Source organism: Rousettus aegyptiacus, unplaced genomic scaffold, assembly GCF_014176215.1.
Source record: "Rousettus aegyptiacus isolate mRouAeg1 unplaced genomic scaffold, mRouAeg1.p scaffold_m13_p_6, whole genome shotgun sequence".
Classification (NCBI taxonomy): domain Eukaryota; kingdom Metazoa; phylum Chordata; class Mammalia; order Chiroptera; family Pteropodidae; genus Rousettus; species Rousettus aegyptiacus.
In genome coordinates this window covers 102,013,115-102,027,504 of record NW_023416309.1, presented here as the reverse complement: position 1 = coordinate 102,027,504, position 14,390 = coordinate 102,013,115, and the positions used below count along the sequence as shown (strand labels likewise).

Sequence of the window (14,390 nt, the reverse complement as noted above, 5' to 3'; positions counted from 1 at the left end):
TTGCAGTGTTACTAAGCAGCACAGACATCATAGCCCTGGATAAGCCATCGAGTCATAAATCCACATGCCGAGGCAGAGGGATCTGTCGTTTCCGTGTCCCCTGTCACCGCAGCACCTCTGCACACACAGACAGATGTTCGGCAGAGAACAGGAACGGGGGGATGCCCTCCGTGGGGCTCATCACCTACTGCGCGCTCATGTGCGTGGAGTGCGGAAGTGGGTGCTGGGGACACAGTCTCTGGTTTTCGTTTGAGAGGAAATCCTCCCGGCCCAGGCAGAGCTCAGAGTCTGCAGTGGGAACGAGGGCTCGGGTTAGCTGTGAGTGACCAGGGGTCCGTGTGGGGTCTGATTAGTAAATGCTTTGAGGGCCTTGTGTGTGTGTGGGGGGGGGACACACCAAAGAGCTGGAGGGCCCCTGTTGTTTGAGAGCCCAAGGGCTCCTATGAGCTAGAGGCTCGCATGAGGGGGAGATGCCACAAAAACAAAAAAAAACCACCAGCAAGAGACAGACTTAAACCAGAGGGCTTCCTGGAAGAAGGGGTAGGAATGGTTCGGGAAGACCGGTGGACATGACAGACAGGATGGTACAGTGGGCCCGGGCGGCAGAAGCCCCCGAAGGAGGAGCAGCATGGTCTAAGGCAGAGGGCAGGTGCGGATCGGGAGGTTCAGGGAGTGTCTGGTTCTTTCACCTCTAGAGTGGGACAGGGGGGCTCAGGGGGGCCATGCGTGTGGGCCCTGTGCAGAGGCAGCTCAGTAATGGCGAGCCTGGCTGAGAGAAGCTGGGCAAAGTGGAGAGAAAAGGCAGGAGGAGCCGGGAACAGCAGAGGCTCGGACCAAGCCCAGAACACGGTGTCTCTCCAAAGACCAGCCTCTCAGCCTCCCACCTGGACACATGTGGCCAAGGGAGTGGCCATGGAGGCTGTCCCACCCGTATCCACTCCCACTGCTGACCCCATGGCCCTTGGGTGCCCGTCTCCTTCTCCGGGAGTCAGTCCTCCAGTTAATCCCTGGCCGTGAGCTGGGGGGTGCAGCAAACCTGCCTCCCTGGTTTGACTATGCTTACAGGACAAGGGAGGGTGTGCGTATATGTGTAAGAAGAGACAGATAGACTGCACGCTGGGGGACAGTTAGGACCACAAAGGCAATAGGCTCCAGTCCTTCTGAACTCGGTGGGGGCGCCCAGCCCTGGGAGTGGCCAGAGGGTGTGGGATGGTGGGAGCTCCTTCCTATAGACAAGCATCAGCAGCCCACACAGCCCATCTCGAGCTTCGGGCTCCAGGCTTTGCTGCTCTCCAGGGCTCTTCTGACAGCAGGGGAAGGCTCCGCACAGCAGGTTAGGGTTGGGGGCGGTGATGCTCATAAGAAACCGAGAAAGGGATTTCCAGGAAATGCCATCTCTGGCTTCAGAACCAGGGGCACACTTTCTATTGGGTGTTAGGGAGAAAGTTCAAAGCAAGGATGATCAAAAAGACATGCAGGTCATTTTTTTTCTTGCTATCACTTCTTTCTCCCTCCCACTATTTCTCTGCCTCCCTCTCTCCTCTTTCCTCCTTCCTCCAGAAACTTCTGTCCTCATCTCTCTCTTTCTCATGCCAACTTGAGCCAGTGGTCTCCATCTACGATCATTTTTATTTTATCTTTCTGTCTGCCGCTGTGAATGTCTGTCTGTCTGCATGCCCACATCTTATATAATAATAAGTGTCCACCCTGAGCAAGCCCATGGGCACCCAGCTGGGCCTTTGATTCTAACAATGAGGTGGGAGGTGGGGGGCCAGGGCAGGGGGCCTGGACCTCTGAGGACTGCACCTTAGGCAGCCCGGGGCCGCCCTTCAGCCCTTCCCCTCCTGATACAGGTTTCCTCTCCAGCCTGCATAGTCCAGCCCTGCATCTTGGGGCCTCCCCCACTCTCCCCACCAAGCTCTGTCCCCTCTGGGGACAGCTGGTACCTCTGGAAACCACCCCGCTAAAGAGGCTGGGGAAACACGGGTCAAAGGAAGGAGAAATCTCTGCCATAAATGAGAATGTCACAGCCATTTCTCACCCCAGGCGGTCTGCCTTCCAGCTCTTCGGCCTCAGGCACCTGCTGGGGTTACAGAGCAATTCCTTGTTCCAACCTCCCCAAGGCTCTGCCTGCCCAGAGCTTAAAAGTTGACTGTGTCCTACGGTGTCTCACAGTGGGTAGACTCCAAATTGTAGTTGGTCAGCCTAAAACAACCCCCACCCTGCTCATTCTGCAGCCTTGGAAGCAGCTGGACCGGTCTGGCCAGTTTCTGTCCCCAGGCTCTGACCTAGGCGCCCTGGCTTATAGCCAGATTGACTGGAGGTTGGGACCGATTGACAGGTGGAGGGGAGCAGGTGAGCACCCCACAAATCTTCCCTCTGAGTACCTTGCTGGGGCTGCTCGCTGGGAATGCTCCCTGGGGCCCGACAGGGCCAGGACAGGATCGTGAAATGGTCTGTGTTTATAAGGCAGAAAGAGCACGCACAAATATCTTCATTTGTCCCAGAAACAGTTTCATGGTTGCTGGGTGAACAGTTGCCAAAGAGCGCGTTTGGCTAACGCATTTGAGTTGGAGGTTCTGTGTACACGGAGCCACCTCCCAGAACTGTATCTCAAAGGAGGTGCGTGTCTGTATTCCCCAAGTCTTCCTCCCTCCCCTCCTGTTTTCCAGCCTCTCAGTTTTGTTGAAGCAGATACCACTTACTCCGAAATGAGACGGTTAATAATCTGTTGCTTAATAAAATTCCAACTAGTCATTTTCAAAATAATTGTTTGCATCAGTGAATTAATCATTTTGTATTATCTCCATGTCTCTACATTTATTGTCAAATGTTCTCACATGTCAGAGAGGTTCAGAGGGCCAGTTGCGGGCCCTTCTGTTCTTTGACTTTGAGCTCAGGTGACAGCAGGCGGCCCCATCCTTTCTCCCCAGGGACTGTCAAAAGACCTGGGATAGGAAGAGCTTCTACACTATCGAGTACTCCCTCCACCACCCATCCTCTCACCACCCCTCCTTTTGATAGTTTTCCTTGGATTGATAAAATCTGGTAAGATTTATTAAACGGCTACTATAGCCAATATTCATTAAGCATTACTGTGTGCCAGACACCGTGCAATTGTATCTAATTTCACACATGACACTGCATGAAGTCATTATAATTATTTCATGAAGTAGGTACTCTCTTCCCCCTGAGGTTCAGCGTGATAACCTAACCTGCCCAGAATCAGGATTCGAGCCCATGTCTGCTTCGCCTGATGTTCTCATCCGTACAGGAGCTGCTGACTGCCCCATGGAGTGGATTGAGGGATGGCTGGCCAAGAGCGACAAGGCCAAAGACAAGCATTCAAAAAGGACTAGAAGGCATTACTTCCAAGGAACTCCGTTGACAGGAGCCCCCTGAGAATCTGAGTATACAGGAGTCATTTGTCTCTAACGAATGCATTCTTTGACTATAACACTGTAGCTAAAATCACCACTTGGCCTTAGCTCCAAACTGGCCTCACTCTTACTCTGATGGTACCACGAGCAGACAAGAGAGATCACCCACCCCCTCTTTTAACAGGGGAAGAAACAAGAAAGGCCCCAGGTCACTTGCCACCAGCCGGCTTTCCTCTAGGCAAAGGGGCTGGAGTTTCACCAGCCAAGGCTCCGCCCTCAAAGGATTCTCCAAAGCATTGGGGTGCTGCACGGGCTGTTTCTTGCTTGCTTGCTTTTTTTTTTTTTTTTTTAAGAACAATAGTGGGCTTAAAGGGGGGGCAGTTCCAGCCTTTTCTGCACCAGAGAAAATATTTCTGCCAGGGCGGTTTGGGCATCTTTCAGCCTTCTCTGTTTGACATGACATCTGCATTTCATGAGAAAAGCAACAAGCCGGCTCCGGGTGTGCCATACTAAACTGGAAGAATAAACAATGCTTCCGTCCATCCAGTCAGCAAACACTTGTGAAATGCCTACTACGTACAGTGATTATTAGGCCCAGTGCTGTGCAGGGTGAAAGATGCAGAAACGCTATACGTTGAATGTCCAAGAGCTGCTTGTTGCTTTTCCTGCATTATCTCCTCTCCTTTGAAGAGCAGATGTCTTGCAACTTTTTCTGAAAGCAAATTCTGTGCCAGGCGCTCTTCCCCGCATTTTCTACATATTAATTTGTTTTTCATCCTTACCTCAACCTCATGAGTTAGATAGTGCCCCCATTTCAGAGCTGGGGACACTGAAGCTCAGAGAGGGCACTCAGGTCCAAGTGCCAAGTCCCAAGGTCCCTCAGTTGGGGAGAGAGAGAGCTGGGAATTGAGTCTGCAGCACCCCACGCTTCCTACATGGGGTCATGCTCTAAGGAGTGTTTGGGCATGAGACATTGAAGATAAGAGGGAATCTAGTCCAATACCCCTGTTTACAGACAAACTGTCGCTCAGAGAGGGAAGGCAACCTACCTGAGGTCACACAGCCGATTAGAGGCATCGCTGGGACCAAAGTCAGTTTTGTCACCTCCCAAGTTGTTGGTCTTCACACCCCAACAGCTCCTGCAGTGATCAGCCCTATGCCCAGCCCCTACCTTCTAGGCCACGCAATAGTGGCGCTTAGGCCCAGGCTTGGCCAGCATCATAGGTACTTGCAGTGCAGCCAAGGGGCACCTTGGACCTTCCAATCGCCTTCTTCTGTGCAGCCGAAACCCACTGGCTGTTGACGCTCTCCAAGGAGCCAAATGTTAGAGAGGGCGAGAAATGGATTTTCCGCTTGAGCTCGTCCTCACTGGCCCTGGGTCACTGTCCCACTTTTCCATAAATCTATATTCTCCTTGAGAACTGGACTGACTCAAGTCATTCCCTTCCCAGAGCTGGTCATACCAAATCTGAACTGGTTGGCCTGGCCGTCAGTCCCCCTCTCCTACTTTGCTCCTGAAAGTGGCCAGGCCGGTTGTCCCCAAACCCCATGGCAGCCCATGGCTCCACCCTGGGCTCACTTTTTTCTACCCTCATTATTCCTCCTGCCAATGATCCCCTCCAGAACTCAGCTTCATATTATTTGTCGAAGAAATAATTAGGAAATGGCTCAAATGTGCATCCATGTAGGGACGCAAAGAACGGCCATTCACAGGGAATTTGCAGATATTGACAATCTCCCTCCGAAGGCTTGGGATAGCATGGGACAGATTTGAGCTATAACACAGTAAGTGAGAGGGTGTGCCCAATGGCCACAGCAGTGCCCAAACCTGCACTTGAAAAGGGGCCTGCAAGGGACCGTTTTAAATAACGGTAGCTGTGTTAAGAGGGTGAGGTTGTAATAATTTTCCCCCTGGTTTCCGAACTTTGTGTAATGTGGCTAGATTGCTTTCATAATAATAACAACAGCAATAAAACCAGCGCTCTCCTCAGAACTCGCTCTCCTTGATGACGCCACCTAGGCCTTGCCTTCGCTCTTTATGCCCTTCACACTCACCGCAACCCACAGTTGTGAGCTACACTCGGGTCTCCACTGGAGGAACTGTGGCTGGTTGGGAAGGTGACCCAGAGGTGCCCGATCCCTCCTTCCCTGAGGGCAGAGACAATATTTTGCCTGCCTCCTCCTTAGCACACACACATCATCTCTCCCTCATTCACACACACAACCACTCTCTAAGCACACTCATCACACCCTCTCATACACACTCACTCACACACTTTCCCCCACACACTCATGTGCCCTCCCCACGCTCTCCCCCAGTTCTCTGTAACCAGTGCAGTGCTAGGCTCACAATAAGGGCCCCAGAGTGGATTCTTTCCCTACTCTGGCCGACTAGGTAGGGACAGGGCTGGGTTTTGGATTAGCTGCCCTAGATTTGTACTTTATACTGACAAAACTACATGAACTCGCATCTGGCAGAGGTCTAGGGTGAGATTTAAATGGTTTAGAAGATTTCCTGGTAAAAGCTGACAAAACAAAGTCTTAGAGTCACAGTGCCTAAGTTTGAATTCTGGCTTCACCCCTCACTGGCTGTGTGTATGACCTTGAACAAGTTACTGAGCCTCTCGGTGCCTCGGTGCCTGGGTAATAATTCCTACTCCCACAGCTCTTTTGAGGGCTAAATGACTTAACATTTGCAAAGCAGGTAGAACAATGCCCACCAAGTTGTTCACGGGCAAAAATAAAGGAAAAAAGAATTATTTAATTGAAACCAACATTAGCTGCCCATTCATTTACTGCCTCTCGCTCATTTGGTATTTATTGAGCACTCACTGAGTCCGTCAGACCAGACATAAAGTGTACATACTTCACCATCTAGTAGGAAAAACGCACACAACAGCAGCAGGAAAAAATTTTTTTCTCTTAGGAAAACATGATGATTCTAAGTAGCAATTTGCACAGGATTCTAAGAAAAGCCAAATAACCTTTACCTATTACTAAGTAAACTAAAGACAAACAAACAAACAAAAACCCTTTAGTTCAGTCCTTTGAAACCATTTAAAACACTAAATTCGGTCTAACTGATTTGTGACCAAGGCTCGGCGCACACTAGCCTTTCGGAAAACATTGCCGTTCAGTGCCATTTTTTCAACCTCTCTGGTTGTTTTGCTTCCGACCTCTGTCTCCCGGTATCTTTGATCATCCAGAAAATAATCCCAGTGCTCAGTTAATGGGTGGTGAAGGGGATATGGGTTCAAAGGGACCAACGCTCAGTCATTTTTTAAAAACGACTTGTAAATATGTGGGAGAAGGAAGGAGGGGGATAGAGAAGCTTCAGTGACTGGTAACCTCTCAACTGATGAAATGGCAACAGTTGCGTTTTAAAATCTGGTGGTTTAACTCAAACCACTTTGTGAGTTAGTATACGTTCAGTTAGTTGGTTTAGTGACTGATGGAAACATGAAATCAAGTCAATCCCCACGCCCCTTCCATTCAATTCTTTTTTTTTTTTTTTTTTTTTTTAATGCACTGAACCTAGTCAAGCTGGTGTCTGTGTTCGTGGCCCAGGTCGTCCATGCCCATCCTGCCGAGCCCGGGTCCTCCGGCAAGGGCCGTGCGGGGGTCCCCGGCGGCGGCCCGGAGGCCCACCCGCCTCCCTCTCCCGCTGCTGCGTACGTGCCCACACCCTGCAAAGCCGAACCGCTTTGGGAAGCGCTGGGCACTGGGAAGTGGCGCCTGCCTCCAGCCGCGGGCCCGGCGGCCGACCCCCAGCCCTTCCCGGGAGCACGGCGCCGCGGGCAGCCCCCATGCCGCCCCCGAACTTGGGCGGGCAGACGCTGGACATGAGGTCTGGAGACTTTCCTAAACTCCCGGCGCCGGAGTCGCGTCGCCAGACCCGCGGCAGCCGCGAGCCGGCACGGCCGACTGCACAGCGCGCGGGCCGCGAGCGCGGCGCTCCGGGCCGGCGGCGGCGGACCAGGACCCAGCTCCCGCGGCACCGAGACTGCGATACTGATCAAGGGCTCGAAGGGGCGAGTGACAGTCACCTCCCCAGACTCGCCGCTCTCGGCGGAGGGGAAGGGGCAGGAAGGAGCGCCCAGAGACGCGCGGCGGGGGCGTGCGGAGTGGGGGAGCTGACGAGAGGGTGCTGGGGCGGGAGGGGGGCCCATCTCCAGAGCCTCGCGTCCCGGCGCCGGGGTGTGCATGCGAGGGGTGGGAGGTGGAACCGCGCTTGGACTCCCAACGCCTCGAGCGATTCCCTGCACAGAGCTGGTGAGCCAGGTGGGCGGACCCCCTTCTCCGCCAACATCCCAGCGGCTTCGCCACCGCGATTCCTTTTTCCACCTGTGTTCTCCGGCCACCCACCCACCCAACGCCGGCTCCAAAGGTCCAGGCGGTGGGAGTCGGGCTGCGCCCCAAACCCCAGCCGCGCTGGGTCCTGTGCGCAGCTCTGCCCAGCGAACCCCCACCCCACCCCACATCACGCCCGCAGCCCACCCACGTCCCGCGCCGGCCCGGGGCTGGGGGCGCCTGCGCTCGCGAGCCGAACGTCTCGCTTTTACCTTGAAGAGCCGAAACTGCGGGCGCCGTCCCATCCTTGGGCTCGCTCGGTCACCGGCCTGGATACCTGGCTTCCTCGGACATCCCAGAGCGGCGGGCGGGCGGGAGATGGCGGGCTCGGGCGGATGGGGTGGACGGCCCGGCTCCTCTGTCGCTGCCCTGCGGGGCCGGCAGGCTCCGGCTCGTCCCTTCTCGGGGAGGTCCGGCCGCCGTTTCCTGGCTCAGCCTGGCGGGCAACCGCCTCTCGCCCGCCGCGAGCCCGCGCAGCCCGCGCCGCCTCCCGCTCGGCTCCCCGCCCCTCGCCGCGGCGTCCGCTCCCTCTCCCGCTCTCCCCTCCCCTCCCTTCAGTCCTTCCTCCGCGTCTCGCCCCCCTGCTCCCTCCTCCACCTCGCCCCCCTGTCCGCTCCCTTTTCCCGGGTTGGCTCTCCGCGCCCTCGCCGCGCTGACCCCCTTTCCCAGCTCCGCTGTTTGCGGCAGTCGGCGGGGCGCGGTGGCAGCGGTGGCGGCCGCCGCAGCCCGGGGAGAAGCCGGAGGTGGGGCGGGGGCGGGCGGGGGGACGGCAGGGGAGGCAGTCTCGCGTCGCCCGCCTAGCTTGAGGTCGGGGCCTGGGGAGTCTACGGGAGTCTGGGGAAGACTTTGAGGACTCAAATGAATCTTTGAAAGCGAGGCTGTTGGAGAAAGGGGAATAGGGCAGCCGCGACCTGAGCAGAGCCGCCGCGGAAACCGGGTGAAGAAATGGGAACTGCGTTTGGGCCGTTCCCGCCCTGCAGCGGGCCAGCAGAAGGTCCCTCGCGCTCCCGCTTCAGCCGGGTGGGGCGTTGGGCCGGACCCCCGGAGCCTTTGGCACAGACAAGCCAGGTGCGCACAGAGACGCTCAAGCTCCACAGGAGACACCCTTTTCATGCATTCATTCATTCATTCATTCATTCTACAAAGTACGCCTGCTCATGTTGGGCAAGGGGCTGAACCTGGGGACCTCTAGATAATGAGGAGACCGCGGTGCTCTGCAGGGCTAGCCGTCATCTGAACGCCGCGGAGAGGAAAGCCCAGCGCGCATTGCGCTGCAGCTGCTCTGGCAGCTAGGAGTCCTGCGGTCAGGGCGCGGAGCAGGCCACAGCGCCCCCTCTCCGCCGAGCCCTCAGGCTAGGGACAGTCGCCCCGCTAGACCTCTGGGTCTTCATTTGGTTTGCTCCCTAGCACCCCAGTGCACACCAGCTCTGAGTAGCAGCTCCCGCCTCCTCCTGCCCCTTAAACTTTCCCCTCTGGCCCTTCCAGTGGGACAGAACTTTTGACTTCTCCTACTCCCTTCCTTCCTTCCTTCCTTCCTTCCTTCCTTCCTTCCTTCCTTCCTTCCTTCCACCAACGCTGATAAAGAAGTAGAGAAATCACTCTTTTCTGCATGGCCTGGAGCCCCTCCAGAGGAAGGGGCAGCACTATCGTAGGAGCATCGTCGCAGAGTGATGGGCAGCTGGCTTTGAACAAACCTGGAACCTAACTGCCCTGGATTCTGTGCCCTGCTGTTCCCCCGACCCCTTCCCTTCCAGTCACTTGTCAGCAGATTGGGCGAGAGCCAGCACGTTCATGGGTCCAACTGATTCTGGATTTAAAAAGAGAGTTATTGTAAGAGGTCGAGCGATCCAAAACACACAGTTTACTCGTGAGGAAACTGAGGCTCACAGACAGGTGGGTCCCCTGTCTTAAGTCACGTAGCTGGTACTCCTGATCTCCAGCTCGAAGTGTCAGGACAGCTGGGTCCTGGTGAGGTTTGGGGCTCTGAAGTGGGAACAGGCATTGCCTAGGAAGCCAGCTGGTCACACTGGCTTAGCCACACAGGATGGTGCTTTCTAGATGGAGCACTCGGGCCAGAGTCTCGCAAAAGCCCCATTTGGTTAGTGCCCCAGAGTTGATCACGCCGAGTTTGGCACGGACTCACCCCAACCAGTCCCAGAAGAGACAGATGCACCGGTTAATGCTCTCAACAAAAACTAAACGCAGACGGTCTGGTGTAGTTCAGGGTCTGGTGTCAGACTGCCCGAGTTTGAGTCTTGGTTTTTCCGTTTACAAACTGTACGAACCTGGTAGATTAACAACGCCTCGATAGTCTCATCTATAAAATGAGGATAAGAATATGACCTCATAGGGTTTGGGGAAGGTTTAAATGAATTATTATTTTTAAATGACTCAGAATGGTACCTGACACATAACAAGGGCTTAAAAACGCTGTAGTCACCATCACTATCATTATCATTGAGGGAAGCAATGCTCAAATGTATGGGCAGCATACATTTACATGGGTCCCTCTCTCTAGGTAATTCTCGTGGAAGGCAGAATTCTTGGTGAGAAGGTCACAGCAGCTGAGTGTGGTGGCATCAGAGGAGAGGAAGCTGGCAGATCCTCAGGGAGGTTTGCCCAGGCCCGGCAGAGGCCTTGCTCCCCAGCCCTGCCCGACCTTGGAACGGACTTTCCAGGGACCAGACAGCTCCAGGTTTCCAGATTTCATGTTTCTCTCTGCTTAACAAACACCATCAAATGTTGCCTTTCTGAGTCCCATGGTCTTCCCCTTGACTTGATCTTTAAATATGCTAATGCCATCGATTAGGCTGTAATCAAGTCTTGCTCTTCCTGCCTTTTTGGCCTGGGATTCAGACCTCTTTGTAAAGGGTATGCTACATCCCGCACATTTCATCCCCCCTCCTCCCCCTTAGGTGGAAAAAGGAGGGCTTCGGTATCACTCCGTGACCTACTTACTTATGGTTTTGGCCTTGACCACCTCTGGGGGGTTATGAGAGCCTTGTGTTTAATGCCTCTCTATCCCCTTTCATGTGTCCTGAAACTGCTTCCTTCCATCTTCAAGAGCCTGGCCATCATCTGCTCCTATGCTGACGCCACCACCAGCGGTGGCCCTTGCCTCCCCGCCCCATCGCCCTCAGCTCCAGGGGCTCCAGCCAGCCGGCTCAGAGAGGTCTTTTTAGGCAGCCTCTCCACACCCTCCTCTGGACAGCCTTCTGCTCTGTTCCAGCATTCTCTACCTTGCTTGACCCTTTCCAAACTCTCTTCTGACTCCTCCCTGGCCTTCTCTTCCTGTCCGGGCCCAGACCACAGTCATTTAAGCTACCAGATTTGGAAGAAAGAGGACATATGAGGAATCCAAACAAGAGTAAAATACCATTCCAAGTCCTCCCAGATGCGAGAACCAGTATTGATGGGTGGGACTCCGGAAGAGAGGGTGAGCCTGCAGGGTGCTTTAACCATGGGCTTTCCAGTGAGGTCAATGGTCTGGAACTGTACTTCTCAACCCACTTGTGCCGAAGAACCAGTTCTTGATTTTTAAATTTAGTTTAATCTGTTGCAGAATGATGTTCTTGCAAAATGCAGTGGGAATGCATTATTAGAAAAACACAAAATAAAAACATACAAAATAAAAGCCCAACTTTTAAAATTATTAGATCCAATGAACATAAAAACACTCTGTCAAATTGCTTTAAAATTTCTAAATACTCATTCTCAATTTCTGCACTTAACCTTATCACAGGCCGGCGGCCAACAGTTTGCAGACAGATCATGTTTGGAATAGCACTGGTCTAGAATGCTTTTGAGGTATGAGGTCAGGAAAATGGCCTCATGGAGGGAGCAGCTTATAAAACTGCGTGAACATCGGGGGAGATGGTGGTAATTACGCCATTCAGCTGTGCATTCATTCAACAAACACTTAATGAGCAGCAACTACGCACCAGTCGTCACTGTTGGATGCTAAGGCTCATAAAAATTAATGCAACAGGACCCTGGCCCTCAAGATGTTCACAGCCTGGAAGGTGAGACAACCATTATGACAAATATTAAAAGCGAGTGAAATTAGGTCAGTAAAAGACCACGGGCATGGAGGCAGCGGCATTAATTCTGCCCAGGGCCAATGGAGAAGATTCTGCCAAGGAAGTAATATTGTGATGGGGCCTTGGAGGCAGCTCTTTGAACTTATATGGCCAGTCAGTACTCAATAAATGAGTTAAGTTGTATAAAGTCCCTGGCACATAGTGAGTGCGTCCAAAGTGTTAGCCGTTTTTATTATTAAGACTTATAAATCATCATGATTATCATCCATCTAGATCTACCAAGCACCGTGCTTAACTTTGGCTTGGGGCTGTGGGGTTATAGGTAGCTTGGCTGGGAGAAGAGAGCAAACTGGTCTTGACCCTTTGTCAGAGGAAGGATCTTCTAGAGGAGGTGGGTTGGGAGTTGGGGATTGAAGGAAGTGGGTGTAAATAGGTGAAGAAGAGAGAAAGAGGCCTTTAAGGTAGAAGGGTTTGTTATAGACAGGGCCAGAGGAACCCATATGGGGCAGGGGAGGAGACTAGTCTAATGAGGATAAGTGATGGGGTGCAGTGACTGGGTGAGGCTCGGCAGAGTTGGGGGGACAGGAATGGCTGAGGATCTCCTTGGGTAAGGGGCTTGAAATTATTCATTGTCTCATTTAGAACAACAGATAATAGCAATACTAATTAGGATTTGTATGGCAGTTGGTACCATGCAAAGCTCTTTCACAAACATTTTCTCATTTAATCCTTATAACAGCCCTGTGAAGGAAGTATTAATAGCCTCACTTTACGGATGAGAAATCTGAGCTCAGAGGTTGATCCCTTGCCCAAGGTCACGCGGCTGGCGTTGGCACAGGCAGGATTCCAAACAGAGGTCCCCCGCTCCCACTCCAGATATTTTCCAGTGTACCACAGACAGGTGACCTGAGAGCCTAGACCCCCTCAGGGAACTGTGATGCCACCTATAGGTGGCTCTGGCTCCAGGAAAATTATGTTCTAGGACCAGTCATTCCATTTTTCTTTTACCAGCGAGTGGACAAAGGGAGGAACAGAGGCAAGCCACAGGACGGAGCTCAGCAGTGACAGCAGGCAAGGTGGGCCACTCACCCAGAGAGGGCTCCACAGGTGATCTGCCGGCTTCTCCTCCTCTCCTCAAGCCGGAGTCTGTATCAACCAAGAGCAAATGTGCTTACCCCTGGGCACGATTACCATATTTTTGCATTTATTCAGTGTGGCCAAGAGGGCCATTGAAGGTATTTATTTTTGAGAAAGTTTTTGAAAGGTGAACTGAAGTAAGAAGGATTGATATCCTAGGAACATTCTGAAAGTGAAATAAGATCAGAGGTTCCAGCCAGAAGTTCAGAGGTCTAAGGAAGGGCACACAGTCATATATCTTTATAAAGAAATAGCATCCCTTTGGCTTAGACCAGTGGTTCTCAACCTGAGGTGCTGCTGCCCTGTAAGAAATATTTAGTAAAGTCTAGAGACCTTTTTGGTTACCACGACAAGGGAAGAGCTACTGGCATTTAAAGGATAGATGCCAGGGATGCCACTAAACATCCTAGAATGCATAGGAGAGATCTTCACAGCAAAGAATTATCTGGCTTAACGTATCCATAGTCCCAAAGTTGAGGCACCGTGACCTAGATGCTAGGTTGGTACCATGGACAGCAGGAACCCCGGCTTTCCTGAGGCTATGATCCAAACCTAGACATTCTATTCTGTCTGAAAGGCACAGAAAGAAAAGGATTCCCCATTCTACACTTCTGAATTCCATCATTTCCAAAACACGGAGGCCCAAGCGAAGGTACTGGGGGGACACCCGTGGTGGAACGCTCCCTGCTTAAGGCCACCCAGCTGGAAGTTGGTAGAGCCAAGACTTGAGGACTCTGGGGTCTTCTGTGTGGTTCCTCGCCCCTCCCTCAGGCTAGCGCCCAGCCCTCTCCCCACCTCTACAAAAAGGGATAGCTTATCCCTTTTTTTCCTGTTCATCAAATCCCATTTAGAAAGAATAGGGTTCTCATAGAAACCTGCTGGCCTAATAGGTAAGGTGCTATCGATTCCATTTTCCGGATCAGTATATTGATGTCTAGAGGTTAAATATACAGTGTGGCTGTCTGTTTCTCTGGAGAGCTGAGAGTTCCTGGGGGGCAGAGACTACTTTCTATTCATCTCAGCAGTCCCCGCCTCTGGCAAAGTCCTGCATCTCAGCAGATGCCAAATGAAATGTGTGTAGTTCATGGTCAGTTTTACCAGTGGATTAGACCTCAGGTTCCTGCCTCCAGGGCAGCACACTCTGGAGGCACCTATCCTCTTCTGGATCCTTCTCACCACCAGTGAGGAAAGCCCCACTTCTGAGGTTCAGCCTCACCCCAGTCCTGGATGGCGGCCCCCGAAACAGGCAGTTACAGCGTCTTGGTGGGAAACCACAGCCCTGAGCCTCAGCACGGCCTTTCATTCCTTCCCTCCTCTTCTCTCGGCCTTAAAAAGGACTCAGGGTGGAGTAGATTCCCCCTTCTGTTTCCTGAGAATGTCATCACTGGCCACCCTGAGCTTCACTGGCCCCCTACAAGTCACAGAACAAGACAAAGAGAGACCGAGGGACCAGCTGCAGTATGTAGATCTTATTTGGAGCCCG

At 53.0% G+C, this 14,390-nt stretch overlaps 1 protein-coding gene across 2 annotated transcripts in view; it reads right to left on the bottom strand.

The window, feature by feature from the left end:
- The window catches only part of CRHR1 (corticotropin releasing hormone receptor 1), a 44,651-nt gene extending 36,521 nt beyond the window's left edge, over window positions 1-8,130 (bottom strand). The window contains exon 1 of one of the 2 annotated variants that reach the window (XM_016139825.2): window positions 7,943-8,130. In XM_016139825.2, coding sequence (XP_015995311.1) covers window positions 7,943-7,975 — 33 coding nt within the window. In that variant the 5' untranslated portion in view covers window positions 7,976-8,130. The remainder of the gene's footprint in view (window positions 1-7,942) is intronic. The other variant, XM_016139826.2, reaches the window with a different exon arrangement.
- Between the last annotated feature and the right edge of the window lie 6,260 nt (window positions 8,131-14,390).